This window comes from Podarcis muralis, chromosome 5, assembly GCF_964188315.1.
Source record: "Podarcis muralis chromosome 5, rPodMur119.hap1.1, whole genome shotgun sequence".
NCBI classification, from domain to species: domain Eukaryota; kingdom Metazoa; phylum Chordata; class Lepidosauria; order Squamata; family Lacertidae; genus Podarcis; species Podarcis muralis.
Genome location: NC_135659.1, coordinates 81624976 through 81642786, shown reverse-complemented (window position 1 = coordinate 81642786; position 17811 = coordinate 81624976). Strand labels below are relative to the sequence as shown.

General features: G+C 39.2%; 1 protein-coding gene across 3 annotated transcripts in view; it reads right to left on the bottom strand.

Annotated features, from left to right (window-relative positions):
* Nucleotides 1-352: 352 nt before the first annotated feature.
* The window catches only part of ARFGEF2 (ARF guanine nucleotide exchange factor 2), a 50801-nt gene continuing 33342 nt past the window's right edge, over nt 353-17811 (bottom strand). For 2 of the 3 annotated variants that reach the window (XM_028735153.2, XM_028735154.2), the window contains 17 exons: nt 17241-17340; nt 16184-16224; nt 15913-16082; nt 14525-14676; nt 14235-14407; nt 13270-13430; nt 12387-12517; nt 12151-12280; nt 11525-11660; nt 10499-10637; nt 10363-10417; nt 9995-10109; nt 9043-9173; nt 8140-8308; nt 7005-7143; nt 6043-6160; nt 353-4848 (listed from right to left, as the gene is read on the bottom strand). In XM_028735153.2, coding sequence (XP_028590986.2) covers nt 4672-4848; nt 6043-6160; nt 7005-7143; nt 8140-8308; nt 9043-9173; nt 9995-10109; nt 10363-10417; nt 10499-10637; nt 11525-11660; nt 12151-12280; nt 12387-12517; nt 13270-13430; nt 14235-14407; nt 14525-14676; nt 15913-16082; nt 16184-16224; nt 17241-17340 — 2237 coding nt within the window. In that variant the 3' untranslated portion in view covers nt 353-4671. Of the gene's footprint in view, nt 4849-6042; nt 6161-7004; nt 7144-8139; nt 8309-9042; nt 9174-9994; nt 10110-10362; nt 10418-10498; nt 10638-11524; nt 11661-12150; nt 12281-12386; nt 12518-13269; nt 13431-14234; nt 14408-14524; nt 14677-15912; nt 16083-16183; nt 16225-17240; nt 17341-17811 lie in introns of those variants that run through there. The other variant, XM_028735155.2, reaches the window with a different exon arrangement.

Genomic DNA, 17811 nt, shown 5'->3' with positions numbered 1-17811 from the left:
CACACTGCAAAGTGCTGGATAAGTAGATCCTTGTGTTGCAACACTGACACCACACATAGGGAAGATCCTTGAATAGAAATCATTGCTATGAACGTATCATTCTTGACTGGATTGGGTGACGCATAGCAAGCTGTTCCATCGATCTGCCGGTATTGGAACACACTTTGGCTGGTTCCAGACAAGGTGTTTATTGTGGAATGAGTGGGTCTCATTCACTCAAAATTTTACAAGGGGAAGTGGACCAGACGGTATCAGGCATGTTATACCTGTGTTTTCCTCTATAGTATCACCCCATCCGACTGGATACAAATAGTTGATGTAAGCTTGAAATCATTACATTTGAAAAAGAAAGTTTGTTTTTAAACTTTTATTTACCACCTGATTAAAGCATGGAATACAACAGTATTATACATAATATTTTTATGTAAAAAACTTTACATAGCTTTTCATAATTATATAATTATTCTGCTATTCTCTCAAAAATGTATACATCCATCGGGCAAGGAATGCTTTTCATTAACTTAATGATATTAAATGCACTTCATAATAGAAGATCTCTTAAGAAAAAAAGTAGCTTGTAACTAATTTTAGGCATTTATATAGGTAAAACATTTTGCACAAAGTATATTTTATTTAAAGTTGCAAAGAGATATTCTGGACAAAATGTCAAGACATTTAGGAACTGCACCTCTCACAAATTGTTTCAAGCCAAGGATCATATCATCTGATTAAATGTTAAAATAAAATTTGGGGGCAAATTTCACTGGCCATTTTACACTGGCTTACGTTATCTTCAAACACGATTGTGCTAGTGGTAAGCAAACTACCCTTATAAAATGCAACACACAAAGATTTAAGCAAACTTTATTCCATCAACTTTGCTCAAAAAATAAACCAGCTTGTGTGCAAATATGCAGGCTTAAGACATTTGAGCCTCGGTTTGAATTTATACTACAGACCTTTAACATACAGGAGCTGTACTGGACTTTAGTTCTATCTCTGGTTTAGAATTTAAATAAATAAACTTAATTTTCAGAAAAGGGTGCAAAAAGAATAATAATAAAGCTCCATTAAGACAACCTCAAACCCTTCAGGACGTCTGTCTATGTTAACCGTTTTTCCTCACCTGTTTACTGTAGAGTGCCTCTTCCAAATATTGACTACATGTAGATTTGTACATCTTGTCAGACTGTATTCTACACATTTTACTGTGGCATAGCTTACTTTTCATCAGTTTAAATGTCTCCAATTGTAAGAGTGCTCTGTGGGCTACTGTAGATACAATGCTGGACAGCCACAGTTAAAGAGAATATGAGCAGGCTGTGTGTGTTCTTATCTCCCTTCTCCAGTTCCTATTCCTGCTGCCCCATTTCCCAATTCATAGTTTAACAATGTGTCTGCATCAGCAATAACCAGGGTTAATGCTAACCAGAGTTTACATCTTAAAACTGTTTGAGAAGCAGGTCTGCAACCACTGGTTTAAGAGGAAACCTGATGACTGTTAACCACGAGTGCAGACAGTATAGTGGTAAAGCTAAACCATGGTTAATGCTGATAAGGACAGAGGGTAGGAATTCATACTAGAAATGGGAGGAAGGGGCCTGTGTTCTGCATGTGTCCATGGGTTGCTCCTGATCTCTAAGTTATGGTTAACGGATGGGCAGAAATATGTACATAGGACCTTACACAAACCTCTAATCCTACATTGGATCCAAGACACAGAATTCTGCTGCTGACCTGTACCGGCTGAATCAAATTTCATGTGGGTCGAAGGAAGTCTATAGGAGGTTCTGTGTTTAGTCTGCAGAATCTGCTCCATGATCTGCACTCAAAATGAATTGCTGTGACAGCAGCCGGAGAGAATTCCTATCATTGTTACGTCTGTGGAGTTTGGTGCTGACAAAATGGAAAGGTACACTGAAGCCCAAAGCCACTGCAAGAACACATCCAGACATTACATGTACTATATCAATCTCCACAGATCTAGTACACACACACTTTCAGGAACATCTGGAGTAAGGCTATTATGGAGTCTCTCTCTCTCTCTCTCTCTCTCTCTCTCTCTCCACACACACACACACACACACACACCATATGGTAATCTAGATCCCCGCCTCCGCCCCTCCAAATGTCATTAAATTAAAGTTCAGCAACTTGAAAATGTAACTGTTGACTGCTAACAGCTTTCTGAAGGAAACGAAGTCATTTAACACTAAGGCTTTCAAAGGTTCTAAGTTGTATGATCAGAATGTTATCTATAAGCTAAGATCTCACATATAAAGCTTCTTGATATTATTTTACATTGCAAAGTTCTGGAAGATACTATTACAGTCCCAAGGGTATTGCACTTCTCTTTCAGATTCTGAAGCAGCTGTAATGTTGCCATGCTCTCTTAATAAAAGACAAACAGCTACAACTTTGAGCAGGTAACACTTGACAAAACGGGGTGGAGGCCAAGCTGCATTCATACAATGTATTAATAGCAGAACCATAGTAGTGGAAAAAATAAACAGCTCAGTTAAAGAATATGTCCAATTAAAGAATATGTGGATGTAAATTTATATATATATATTTATAAACAATAAATGACTTGGTACACAGTGAAATACATATTTATGATGCAAACTTAAAAGTTGAAATTTCTTTCAGTTTTGAAGAAAGTCAGACTATTGTTTTTTTCACTGTGGCAAAATGCCACCACAATCTTTTAAAATAAATTACTCACATTTCTGTCAACGTACTTCATATGAGACAAATGCTGCAGCTCTTATGCAAAAAAATTCTTTGGTAGAGAAATTAAACGTCAGAAACTGTTCTTACTTATATTAATGACCAAACACAAATATAAAACAAAATTAACTTGAGATAGAGAAAGAGAGCACCAGTATTTAATAAAACAAATCTAGCCGTCAATTCTGGTTCTCCAAAAACCGCAACAACTTTGGTTGAGCTAAACAGCCAAACTCAATTTACAAAGCAAAAAGTTCCAAACACACTGAACCCCAATTACATTTCAACTCGGGCGTTATCATTTTCAATGGAACTTCAGGAACGCTTGCTTAGGATTGCAGCCAACCAACTACCATTTCCCCACCCCCCAATTAAGTTAATACTTTTACCATTCTTATTTGCAGATATGGGTAAGTACAAAATATGCTTAATAATACTCTTGCGCTTGCATTTTTTAATATATACACACATTTGGACGGAAACAATTCCCTTCCTGCCCTCTTATGCAAATCTTACACTCATATCGGAGAGTTGAAATACAACTAAACAGGTTCTAGCCTGCTATACCGTACAAAACTATTTCCTCTACTAGGCCAAGAATACTAAGACATGGTCTTACAAATAAACAAAACAACTCTACCCCCCGACCCAAAGTCAGTAGAGCCAATAGAACTGCACTGATAAAACTGCAAGTTTGCTTCCTATTGCCCCTAACAAACAGGATTTCGTCACAAGTACATGTGCACTTATATTAATAAATCAAGTGGTCCCAATAGGAACCAGACTCTTCGCCCTCATACAACTATTGACAATAAAGTACTAACCAAGCCATTAAAAACAACCGCAACTCACAATTCTGCAATAAAAATAGAAATATCTTAATGCACATTAAAGATAGACTGCTTCTACCAAAATGTTAATCTATATATTATTCAAAAGGGGAAGGGCTTGACCAACTGGTATACTTTTTAATTCATTCAATGTGCAATTCAAATATTAATTCGAAAGTTTCGTTTTGCCATTTCCTCCATACTAGTCAAGAATCAGAAGATTTTTCAAAGATATCAAGCTTCGATGGTGCATTCAAGGCATGAAAGATTTAGTAATGGGATTAAGAGGCTCATGTGTAATGGTTTTCTCCTACTACATTTGGTGAGGGGGGTAGTATTTCCTTTGCAATACTGTATACTGCAAATTATTTTCTTGATACAGATCTAGTATCAAGGGTATTTACTTATGATGAAAAACAATGAAGGTCCAGGCCAACACGATATGGCGCAGTTCTGGGAATGATTTACCACACACTTTCTGCAACATGTAAGTTGGCAGGGAGGGTGATGAAGATCAATATCTCTTTGGATTCTTGCTAGGTTGTTGGTTATACCACCGCCCAACTGCCATCTTGCTATGACTTTGCAGAATAGACAGCACCAAATCATTAAAACAAAAAAGCACCCCGTATTCACCCAGAGGTTGAATCCACCCAAATGGGGGCGTGGGAGACCAGATGTCCCAGCATGATTTTCGGATGAATTTAAGCCCTCTCTTAAATATTTATTAATACATTTGCTAACATCACAGGCCTATATGAATATATTCGCTATTATCTCATTTTCCATTCATTCATCATTTCCAACAGATTATGGGCAATTAGCTGAAAGGCATTAAGAAGGAACCATTGCAAACAACAGATTTGAAGACACAAGCTTTGTGATAAGAATGACTTGACATTTACTGCATTAAATTGCAAAATGCTCAACAGCTATTCTTATAGGGAAGCCAGAACTTTTTTATATAAAGGAGACAGTTTTCCTTTAGAAATGCTATTATTTTGATCTGTTCCAGTGGTTGTTTCATCTTCTTTGAGTACAATCTCCCTCTCTCTGCATCCATTCTTTGAACTTAGCACAACTCAAGCTTTGGGAAAGAGCAGTGATGGAGCTACCATGCAAGCGAGTGGGTCCCCGTCGTCCGCAACTGTCCTTCAGGAATCCAGATTTTGAATACTACACCTATGCGCAGGAAAAACTTCCGCAGTACTGCTCGGAGCTCTGGGATAAGGTCAAACTGCATTATCTCACACAAGTAGGGGTAATATGTTGAAGCATGTGCTTTGAACTTGGAAGGGAAAAAAAGGGGGGGTAAGATTGTTTAAAAAACCAGCACATCATCATCATCATCATCATCATCATCATCATCATCATCATAGAAGGAACCAAGTTCTCACAGACTATGGCAGGCATCCCCAAACTCAGCCCTCCAGATGTTTTGGGACTACAATTCCCATCATCCCTGACCACTGGTCCTGTTAACTAGGGATGATGGGAGTTGTAGTCCCAAAACACCTGGAGGGCCGAGTTTGGGGATGCCTGGACTATGGGGTAAGCAACATCCAGGTTTGGAAACTGCATGCCTCTTGAGGCCGCCAATGAACTTTTTCTTCCGTTTCTTACCTAACCAGAACAGCCAGTCCAAGCAATTTTCTTGACTGAGTCAGAGCAGAAAATGCCACTGCCCTTCAAGTTAAGGTTTGTCGTACCTAAAACCGGTCAAGTTATCCCATAAGCAACTTTCCCCTGCTCCCTGGGAGTTAAAATAGTATATATTGAACAGTTACCTATTCTGCTGCCGTATCATAGCTTTAGAAATCAGCTACCTGAGGTGGCTATCTCCACTCTGCCTAATGGTAGGGCTGGCCCTCCAGTAACCAGAAATTCCCCCAGGGAACAATTTATTGTAGAGGTGGCCAGTGAGTAGTGGTTCCCAAACTTGAGTCTCTAGCTGTTTTTGGACTGCAACTCTCATTATCCCTAGCTACCAAGAACATTGGTCAGGGATGATGGAAATTGTAGTCCAAAAGCAGCTGGCGACCCAAATTTGGGAAACCCTGCTTTTCCCATTCTATGTCAACATGTAGCAATATTAATAATTTTTAAAGAAATCTTCAAGTTTTAGGCTGCAACACACTAAGCACATAACATTGAGAGAAGTCCATCTAAACCATGGGTGGCTAATCTGTGGTCCTACCTGATGTGGTTGAATTCCAGCTCCCACCAGCCCCATGCATTCTGCAACCCCAATCACAGAGTTCCCGAACAGACATAGCCTCTCATTTTACAGATATCCATGCTTGAGTTGGAGAAGGGCCAGCACCACCACCACATGGGGTGGGGCCAGAGGCACACCCCTAAAGCCACAATTTAATTGTGATGCCCTTTCATACAATGTGTGTGTGAGAGAGAAAAGGGATACAGTTTCAAGTTAAAGTGTGAAAATAATGTGCATGAAACCAAGGTGAGAATCTTTTCTTACCTTTTCATCACTGACTTTTAGTGTTTTTGTTAGAAGTAACAACAGGAGATTGGTCCAGGCCTCTCGGTGGCTCTCTGAGTTCACGGTGATAAAATAGGCCAACGCCTCACTGCACACACTAGAGAAAGATTATGCACCCACTCAATACATAGAAAAAGGAATCTTAAGCAAATGGAATCAACAGGTGTTGCGGTCTACTCTCAAGCCTACCAGTAAACGTGGAAGCTTGATAGGTTTCACTTTAAATGGGAAGAGGAAAGTGACAAAACATTCAGTGGGCAGGATTCAACTAATGCAAGACGCGGCTTTTCCCTTCTCTGCTGCTGCCGCACATAGACCTGCCCCCTAAAACTGGCTTGGAGAACCCCTAGAACAGAGTGGCAGAAGAGGAAATGGGGGATTGTTCCATCTGCAAGCTGAAACGCTTCTACTAATTGGACCATTATCACAGTGCTATCCTGAATTCCTCTCAATGTCTTTTTATTTCATTATTTGACCTTCGTGTTTTCTATTTAAAATCACCTGGCTAAAGCTGTAAGTGGGTTTGGAAGTATTGCAGTTCAATGTACAAATGGACGGTTTTCTTTATCTGGTATCCACACAGGCTGTCCAATGTCATTTATAAATAGGGTCATCTTTTCACTCTCTGAACAATTTCACCTAACTAACTAGAAGCAACACTTTGCAAAAAGCACACTGAAGCCAGAGTCAAAAGATATTTTATCAAATGGTGCAGAAGGGATGAATGGCCTGCTCCAGGTATCAGGTTACTTTCACAGACACATTCCAGGATGATCTTAATGGAAGGCCCAGATTTGAACACGCATCACTTTTTATTACCTTGACTGAAATTAATAGGATTAGGGGGAGGCATTCCATACAGACACTGGAATCCAGGAGCCAAGAGCAGTCACTTGACTGGGCAGCCTAGAACATCTTTGAAGGGTAGAAATAATGCTTACTTCAGGAGTCTCTCTTGTATAGCTTCCCAGGAGTCTCTGCGATTTTCATCAATGTACATTCGGAAGAGGATTCTCAGACAGCAAGCCAAACTGCTGGTTTCTTGTTTTAAAAGATTAGGCTTGGATTTACCCTTGAACCCTAGAAATCAAGGACAGCGATATAGCTAGATAACTATACCTGCATGTCTGCTCCAACTCCAACAGACATGCATACATACAGCTTTTCCACACTGTGAGGTCCCAAACACACATTTGGCAAGACACATATGCCTTTGAAACCACATGCAGGTAAACACTATTGAAGGTAGAGCCATTTGAAGAAAGGAAATGTGCAGCTTCACTTAAACCCTGAACAAAGTCTCTTAATGCCTCACTTGGAGCCTGACTCCACATTACACTTAAATGCCCATAGTTACCACCCAATCACTTTTAAAACTGGGGGGGGGGGGATACAGTTTTAGGAGGAAGTGATTAGAATAGAAAAGGGGAAGGGGTACTTAACCCTTCTATAGGTATAAGGTTTACAACAACCCAAAATATGACATACTTCCTCTGTACCATAAGGACAAAATAAATGCCATTAGCTTTGGCTTCATTTCACTGAATCTGAGCCTATCTTCTGGAATCAAATTTATGGAATTCCTACATGATGAACGGATATGAACAGCTATTGCATACTGTGATCTTCATACGAGGCAGAGATGGGAAACCTGTTGCCTTCCAGAAGTTGTTAGGCTACAACTTCCATCACTCCTTTACCACTGTGCTGCCCGGGGCTGATGGAAGTTGTTGTTTCCACATCTTGATAGAAGATCATTAGCAAGGTACATTTCTTAATTGGATTAGAATATTCCAAGTTATACATTTAACCTCAAAATCAAAATAATAAAATTCCATGTTATTAGATCAGGTATGGTGAATCTGTGGCCCTCTAAATATTGCTGGACTGAAGCTCTCATAAGCTCCAGATAGCATGACCGATGGGCAAAGATGATGGGAGTTGCAGTCTAGCAACATCTGGGGAGCCACCAGTTCCCTGAACTGGATTCATGTACTAGACCTGCAATTTTTTGCTTACACTGCTTTAAGTATATTTTGTAAAAAACCCTTTGTGCACCACACACTTGGTGCTTACCTGCTCTCCACAGGACGGTCCTTTGTTCGTAATTTGAGTTAAAAGCTTTTGAAAATGAATGGGACTCCTGCAAACAATCCAGCAACTTGAACAGGTGTTGGGAAGACATGTATTTGTACATTCCTTGGTCTTCAGTATCAATGTGGATGTCTGTTTCTAGTGTGTCCCTCTAAAATGGAAAATCCAGTTACAAGAAACGTTGACTGAAGGAATAGGTGTAATCATAATTTTTTTAAAAATCAGAGTATATCACAATTTCCAAGCGCAATACTATAGACCAATTTTGGTACCAGTCCAGTGCACCTGGATGCATCAGTTGCTATTCCCCGCCCCCGCCCCCCACAGCCAGAGCAGAGGGCACATGCCACAGTTTCTGGTAACAGTAAAAGAAGTGTCATTATTCTATGCAGAATCACCATTAATTGATGATGCCTCCCAGTTTGTGGGAGGCAAAACCTACAAAATCACAGATGCACAGGTACAATATGTGCCAGTTGCTTCTGGGTGCAATTTAGGAAATAAATGTAGTTCTGTTATCGGAAATGTAATCTAAATTTCTCTCTGGTTCACAGCAACATTTGTCCCAGACAGTCGGCACATCGGGTCTTCTGGAGAAAAACAGGGTGGTATCAGTTTCAGGGGTATCCTTCATTTTCACTGATGACTTTGACCTATCTACAGTTGTTCAGTAGCAACACTTTGTTTGCTCACGTCATGCTCTTGTCAGAGCAGAATGCTAAGCCTCTTCAGCTAAAATTAAGGCACTGTTATAGCAGGACCTCACATACAGGGCAAAAGACTGTCAGGGCACAGTTCACTCCCTGTCTTCCATACTAGCTGATAAATGTTAACCAATTGGGGAAGTCAAGATGTGACACTGGAGAAGAATGTGAGGCTTCTTACCTGAGCAGCAGCCATATGCTCAGCATCTTCCTTCTTGCTTGTTGCTGGGTAAAATACTATGTTATCAATGGTCTGTATCAATTCCAGCTGCACAACACACTTAATAAGGAGGCTGGCAAAGAGTTTCTGGTCTAAGAGAATATCAATATGATAGGTCTTAGTTTCAAAGTAATTTGGCTGTATGCACTAAAAACAGGTGTAGCCAAATATAGGTACCTTGATGTCACTTTCCCCTGGTCCCCATCATCCAACAAGATTCCTTTCCAAGCATATACTGTGCAATATTCTCTAGCAACAGGGAACCATGGATTTCATGAGCTACCGTGGTGCCAGTGAAGATTACCGTCATCCCTAGACTAGCACCATGCCATTGATAAAATAATACTTTAGGACTGCCCTGAGACCTCCGGGTATAGGGCGGCATATAAATTCAATAAATAACAACAAAAACAACAGAATACATTTTCCTGTGTAAGTAAGATAGCAGACTTTTGTGTCACTGCTACATCAAGGCTCCTTAAATTGAGGTTAACCAACCAACATAATTTGACCTGGAAAATGGGACTGTAAACCTCTCAAAGGTTATAGATGATTATTTGGCATATGAATCCTGTTAAGAAAATTTCAAGAATCTATGAATCCCATCGACCCAAGCTCTTAAAAAACAACAACCACCAATAGGCTGTCAATGGTTGTGGATTGCCATTTCCAAGGCTCTTGCACAATGCTACAAATCTGGAAACAAATTTGTACACAAGTTGGCAGCAACACTATAGTGGAGGCTAGGAACTAATAATGCCTGTATGCAGATGGTGCTGAAAGCAGAATGGAAAATCTCAACAGCCCTTCAGCACAATGAGGTGGTGTTGCTTGTAAGGGGACTTGGGTGAGGAGTGGATAGCCCTCAAAGATAGATGATAGATAGATGTTGAGGAGATTGAAGTGCACTTACTTGAATAAGGGCCACCTTTCCAGCTTTCATCTGTAGGATTTGAAAACTGGCTCTGTCCCCTTTCTGAAGCATTTTTATCTATGCTGCTTAATGACTGGCGATCTAGATCCATATCCTAGAAGTAAACAGGAGCAATTCAATAATAAATAATAATAATAAATATATTATTATTAATAATAGTTTAAAACACACCCAAAGATACATATTGCTGCTACTAATATTTTTATTTGTTAACAAATATGAGTCTAATGAATGTTCTTGCAGATAACTCCTGTTTCCACATTAAATGTCTATAAACACGAAGCTGTCACATACATCATTTTGCGCACATTTTTTTCAGCCAAGGAATGAGTAATCAGAGCACTTACCAAGTGCTTTTCAGATGAATCATCTTCCATTCCTGCTGGTCTCCATGTCAGCAAGCTTCAAGGAAGAAAAAAATTGATCAGAAACATAACATATTTGAAACCACTTTAAATATTCTGCATTTAGAATTATACTCACACATGAGGAATTGTAGTTTTGAAGATCTCTAGCATACAATTGCAGGTTTGGTCCCAGACTTCATGACTAAATTTCTGCCCATTTAATATTACCAGGCTTTCTAGGCAGTTAGTACCCGATCGAGCCAGCTGTTCATTATCTGCAGAAAATGAAGAACCAGCTTAAAAAAAACCACAATCCTCATTTATGCAAAACTAAAGAACATTTACAGTGACTATAGACACAGAGTGTCAGAGATCAGTGGTATTTATAAACCACCTAACAAGAAGGACTTGCAGTTGTTTGGCGCTTATTCTTACTGGGAAGTAGTAAGTCAAGGCAACACTGCAAAATGAGACAGTGAGATGGAGCAAATGTAACATTATATGTATATTGTATTCTTTTCTTATCTGCCCCAAGGTTATTCATTCAGTATAAAGTTGGGATGTGGGAAGAAATTAATCCAGCTTGTCTGTTAATGCAAATTACCCAATTCGTGCTCTCTGAACCAATACATGAACTGAAATGCAGCTAACCTTCAAGATTCCCACTTGTCCAATTTCTATGATGCCGTTCTCCAACCCCAAATCAGGGGAAAGTGCAAACAAAAATGCATCAACTAATGGAAACAGCATATAAAAACGAATTTTACTTTGTAATATGAATTTTATTTGTAAGACGAAGTAGTTACCTATTCAGGTTGAGTAATTTAATATCTTAAGTAATGATATAATAAGAATAGGAAAGGAAATGATTTGCAAAAAAGTAAAATTTAATTTTGTGAACCATTAGGAGGGAGGGAGGGAGGGAAGTCGTCTAGGCTCGGTTGAGCCTTAATAAGAGGACACAATGTTACGTATTGTGATTATATGTAAAATTAATAAAAATTATTTTAAAAAACAAAAATGAATTTTACTAGTTAAAAACTGCAAGCTGATGCTTAAGTGGGACAAACTGAATTTAGAAGATTTGAAAAATTAGAAATTGAGAGAATTTGACCAATTCATCCATCCAGAGAATAAAGTGACATGTATGTAAATAAGCTACCTTGTTTTACACACCAGTGTAACTGTGCAAATATGTCAGCAAGAAGAATCTCATTCAAAGCGTCATAGAACTGAGTGAATACATCACAGATTGCATAAAGTGCATGATTACACGTAGTAGTCATCCATTCAGATTTCTGTCAAGAGAAAAAGCAGGCCTTGTATTTTTTTAAATTTTTTGGGGGGAAATACTGCTAACTGGGAAAAGTTCTGATTGAATATTGAAAAGCACAATAAAGCTTATCAATTTAAAGGCTGCCTCCATGTGTTCCCCCTTTCCCATTGTAAAAATGTAAGACTGCAAGCTCCTAAGGATAGTAACTTGCCGTTTTTTGTTTATGCTAACCCAAGAAGCACCATATACTGTACGTAGCAAGAACTAGACTGCCTACTGAAGCACAGAGTGACCCAACGTTCTTGCTCAACTTGGGCAAGGCACAAGGACAACATGGAACATAAACCTTTGCCGTCATAGCATGCTACCTCAGGTAGAAAAGCCTCAGGCTCTACAATTCCAATCCCCACCCCGCCCCCTCTAAAAAGGAATAATAACATCCCACTAGATCAAAGTTTGACTTCAATTTCTGTTTTTAATATTGTTTGCTTCTATAAAATGGCTTCCAATACCTCTGTCTGCTGCTCTGGAAGCTTCATGTTATCAAATATCCGAAACACAATTCGAAACAGATCTTGCCACCAGTGTTGTTCAAAGGTATGGCCATAGCTCTTCATGATTTCAAACATAACTGTTAGGCCTCTACAACATGGAGGGGAAAGAAGTAATGACAATACAAGTTAACAGGGAAAAACATTAATAACTGGGTAGAACCAAAAAAGAAAAAGAAAACATGGTGTTTCATTACCTCGTCCGCACATCTAGCTTGCACCGATTGATGATACAAGAAAGTTCAAATAAAATGGGGAACCAGCCTCTAACCCAAACTCTGTCCCCAGGGGCCACATTCATGTCGTCACTTGTGTATTCTCTCAAAACCTGTGAATAGACAAGAGCTGGTAGTTCAGTACAAACACTTAAGCCACTCAATCAGGTCTTTTTAAAGAACGGAGAAATGCAAAGAAAAGTAGCAAGACAAAACACACTTTTAAAATGTTTCACACACAAGCAAATCGCTCCGTAACCTCACAAAAAATAATAATATCCCTCCTAGTGGGACACTTTTCTGCCCAAGCCACTAGGCAAAAATGGCAGATTCCCCATTCATAATTAATTCGAGATGTGGGAGGAGGAAGGAACTAAGATTTGATAGAGAGAGTTGCTGAAATATAATGGGTGCCATCTAACAAAATCATTCTCAGAGTAGGTCTGTTAAAATCAATAGGCTGATGTCAATCATAATGTTATTCTGAGTATGATTTAAGAAGCTGCTACCCAATAATAACCAGCGCAGGCTTAATTTAAAGCAGGTCTGTGGTATAATATATTTGTTATTACTAAAATCATTTATAAAATCATTTGATACAAATTGGTCTTTCATATTTCTTTTTTAAAAAAACAAACTACAAAATTGAAACAGTTTGTAAAATCAATAAAATTCAATAGCACAAAACAGCAAAAAAAGAAGCAAAAGGTGGTCATAATAAAACAGCCAGCATATCCAAAAGGCTTGCTGGAATAGGGTCGCCTATGAGGAAGGTAGTAGACATGCCTAGTAGTGAGTTCTGTTACTGAAAATATTTTTGAGCCTCTGAAACAGCACAGAAATACAAATGAGGGGAGGAAAGTACCTGAGGTCTTTCTGAAACGTATTTTGCACAGTAACGAATAAGTCTAATTGCTTCCATACTGGTGTCTGGAAAGGCAGCATTACAGGCAAACTCTGATAAACATTTTACGGCATCCTGGAATGAATCTATTGCTGCAGGAAAATGCTGTTGAAAAATATTGGCTGTGGAGGGAAATGTGAAATAAAGACAAATCACTACTTTTGTATTTCTGCTCTGCTTTAGAATACAGTTGGTATACAAGTACGTAAGCAGACCAGGTCAACAGGAGTTACATTGCAATACAAACATTTGCCCTTCTATATATTAAATGATGGTTGCAAGATGGTTGCAATTCTAGGAGGTGACCCATTGCACCAGGCCTGCACAACTTGCATGAGTTATAGCCCATCACAAAGTCCAGCAGCTATTTATGGTGGTCCAGCGAGGTAAGTAGATGTGTTGAAATTTATTGCAATTGAGGGACTTCTTTTGTCAACAACTTTCCACTGCTAATCCAATCAGTCTTAAAAGCGAAGAAAGCCATCCAGCAGAGCCCAGGAACCCATACAAACCTGTGAGCCAAGGCAGGGATTTCACCTAAGGGTAAGCAGAGATTTATAGCAAGCCTCGCTGTGCCAGAGCTGGTGTCACACAATGTGGGCAGTTTCTGAAAGTGAACTTGTTTGACACAACTACATCATACAATGCTTTCAGTGAGCCTACAGCTGCAGAAATTTCAAGGTTGTGGGCTGCTGGATTCTCTGTTCTCATAAAGAGCTTTTCAATCCCTTCTTAAAATGTGTTTTCCTTAACAGCAAAATCAAGGAGCACCCCCCACCCAGCATTTTCTAGAAGGTAAAAAGAGGGAGAAATATTATTTGAAGTACATGTGAGAAATAGGAATACTACAAGTCATTGTTTCAATATTTTGAGGTTGGTCCCTACCATCATCATTTGGCACATTAGTCTTGCTGAAATTTACTTACTAACTATATGTCCCGTTGACTGGAATGCCAGCTCCACAATATTCCCATCATGATCAGACGCCGCTTGATGAAATACTGCGAAGATATTTTTCCACCCTGAGCGAATATTAGCAGCTTGAGAATTTACCATCTGAGCAATGCAGCGTATTACCATATCTCGAATTGTAGGAGACCTGAAGAAAAATAAAAAAATAATTACTGACTTATTTGTGGTATCGTGTATGATGATGCCAGAGGAATCTGCATTGGCATGAAAGAACACATTTACATTTCAAGTTATTAGCACGAACCTGTTTTTCTTCATGATATGCTCAAATGGCCTCAGAAAGTCTTTCTGAAATCGGAAGTTGGCTAACTCTCCCTTCTCAAGGAACTTCATTGACAGCTGCCTCAATGAATCAACCGCAAAGATGGCCACGTCTTCATTAGGATTGCAACCAACCTATTAAAAAGAGAAATGGGCATTCTCTCAGAAGAAGTGCATGTCTGGTGAAAATTGGACTATACAAATACAGCCCTGCAACCTGATTGGTCCATAGAACAATGACTGGCATGATGCCGCTAACAAGACAGTCAGAAACAGCCTGGGCAGACCTGGGGAAGCTCAGGCACTCTGGGTCTCTCTATTCAGCCACTGGAACTCTTCCTAGGCTATGCCACACTTCCCAGGCAACCTCTCCTCCACAGACCATCCCTACTCAGTGGCCCTGCTCTAGGCCCTTCTTGGGTACTTTTGCCAGGATGGAATGCAACCCACTATGAAAAGGTGTAACTCATGCCCACTGCCCCAGCCCCTTTTGCCTCTGCCCATAGCTGGCATGTGCCCCCTAAAGATTGCCTGTGGGCAGAAACAAGCCCCCCACCCCCACCCCGATCAAGGTATCCTCAAAATACATCAGTCACAAATCTTTGCAGAGTATCAAAATGAGCCTGGCAGTAAATATCATCAATCGGAGTAGTGTTTGTTTCCCTGTAATTTTGTGTATGATCAAGACATAAATCCAGAAACTTTGAGCACAATTATGACAAGCCAGTCATTAAGGAAAGACACACGGTAATATAAAAGGCTATCTATTTTAAAAAGAAGGAAAAAAGAAATGCAGACTCTGTATCGCACCAAGCCTGTTTGCGCTGACAAGGAGCAGTAAGGGAGAAAGTCCATGCCTGAAAATAGAAAGTCCAACCACACCTTAAAGGGCTTTCAACTTCTTAAACTTTTTGTTTCTTCTTACAGGCTTAACACGTTTTCATAACACTGTTCAATTCCATATTTGGGATCATCCAAATTCCAAGTTTGTGTAACTCATGAGGTCTGGCCAAGAAATAAGTCATGTCCAACGGAAATTGGTGTCTATGCTAAAAATGGTCTGTAATTTTGCCCAAGTGCTGCACGTTACCTTCAGGCCCCTTGGATCTTCCTAATAACAAAGAGTGTGCCTTGCAGAGTTGCAGTTTTGCCAGTCAAGCTTTATATAGGACCTGCCGGCAATATTTTTCTACCTAGTAGTGTGGGCAGAGTGGATTCCAAGTCCATCTTGTTCAATCTAAGTCTATATTTCATTTGATGCCATCAAAGTTTGCCATGTAAATTTGATGGGTCTTGAAATGAAGCAGTTGTGTGCATGCTAGCCTTGGTGTTTGAACCAGAAAGGGAAACAGGTTTCAAATGCTGAAATACCTTATTGAAATGATCTCCAATGACGTGCCATATCCTGGACCACTGCAGCCTAATTCTGTTCATGTTGTAATAGGAGATCTCAACAATCTTCTGCAAGCTGAACATGCGTGGATGGTGAGGGGAAGCTAACTCATCCATGGAAACAGCACACAACCACCGAACGAAGTCCACTGAAAATTTTGAGACCAAACATGTCAATAAGCCTGAAATGGTACAAAGCAATTATTATTTGCCTTAGGGTATTCCCCACCCCCACCCCCAACATACATACCTATTGCATTTCCATCCAGTCTGGTTGAACCTGTAAATATTCTATGGGATAATTTGAGATATAGAGTTAATTCTCAAGATGCAGAACATTAGGAAAGCCCATTACATATTATCGTAAATTTATGTGATGCTAGAATGAAGAACACTGTTTTTACTGATGGGGCTCAAGGCAACATACAGAAAAAAATAGGAACTGTTAAAAGCATAGAAGAAACAATAATTAAAAACAATTAAACATTGACAGAATTTAAAACTATATGTATATGTGTAAATGTGTATATATATGTGTATATAAAAATCATACCAATAATTACAATAGAAAAATATTCACTTCATGCAACTCCTAACTAATTATGGAAGGGTAAAATGTGCCATGCTGTTTTTAAGAGGGGCAGGCCAGGGGCATCCAACAATAGCAAAGACAATTTCTCTGCTCTTAAGTCCCAACTTCTGATCCCCATTCAATCCCTTTCTTTGGTACAGTGGTACCTCGCAAGACGAATGCCTCGCAAGACAAAAAACTCGCTAGACGAAAGGTTTTTCCGTTTTCGATTTGCCTCGCAAGACGAATTTCCCCTATGGGCTTGCTTCGCAAGACGAAAACGTCTCGCGACTTTGTTTTCTTTGTCTAAAAACAAAGACATGTTTTGTTTATAAAGTTAATTTATTTTCCCTTCAATTTTTGAACTGCTCTTTACAGTATGTGTGACTTTAAAGAGCAGTTAATAAACTGTTGTTGTACCAAATTTGGCTTTGTTTGGACTTTTTTTGACCATAGGAACGCATTAATTGATTTTCAATGCATTCCTATGGGATTTCGTGCTTCGCAAGACGAAAAATTCGCTAGACGACAAAAATTGCGGAACGAATTAATTTCGTCTTGCGGGGCACCACTGTATCTTTAACTACTCTGCATCAGAGACCAGGAAACTGCTAATTTTATAAGCTTGAGTTAAAATTATGGTTTGTATCTAAAAACCTGTGCCACAGCCTGTTGTGATAATAGTGATAGTAAGCCTTTCAATATTTCATTATTTTTTTAAAGGTCACTGTAATACCTGTCTACTGCCACCACCACACTTTGCGAACTGGTTTCTCCCACAGATTCCTGAATACTGGCTATTTGCCTTCTATCAACACCTCCACCAACGAAGTTACCTAGTTAGGAAGAAACCAACAATAATTGTTAAATCTAATATGAAATATATTACTATCAGTGAACTACCAATACCAGTTGAATTATAGACTATAAAATCAAAGGAACAGGATCAAAGAATAACAGCATCTAGCGGTCTGAGAATTCACCCACCAAAGTGGTCCTCTTACAAAATACTGTATTGTATGTGATACAATAGTAAAGGAAAGCTTTATTTCCTGTTCCCAAAATGACATGAATAAATATATCACCCTGCATGAGCTATATATGATTAATCATCTACCCTTGTTTCTTATTTCCAAACAAGCAATTCAACGAGCCACTGCCATTAATTACATTTTACAGAGGGTCTTTAAGGTTAAAGCAGTCTGAAATCAAGAAACAGGTAATTTGTTATGATGACAAATGCCTTTATTTAATTAACCTGGATCCTTAGGCATGAGAACAGACAGAGTCAAGGCTAATCTTCTCAC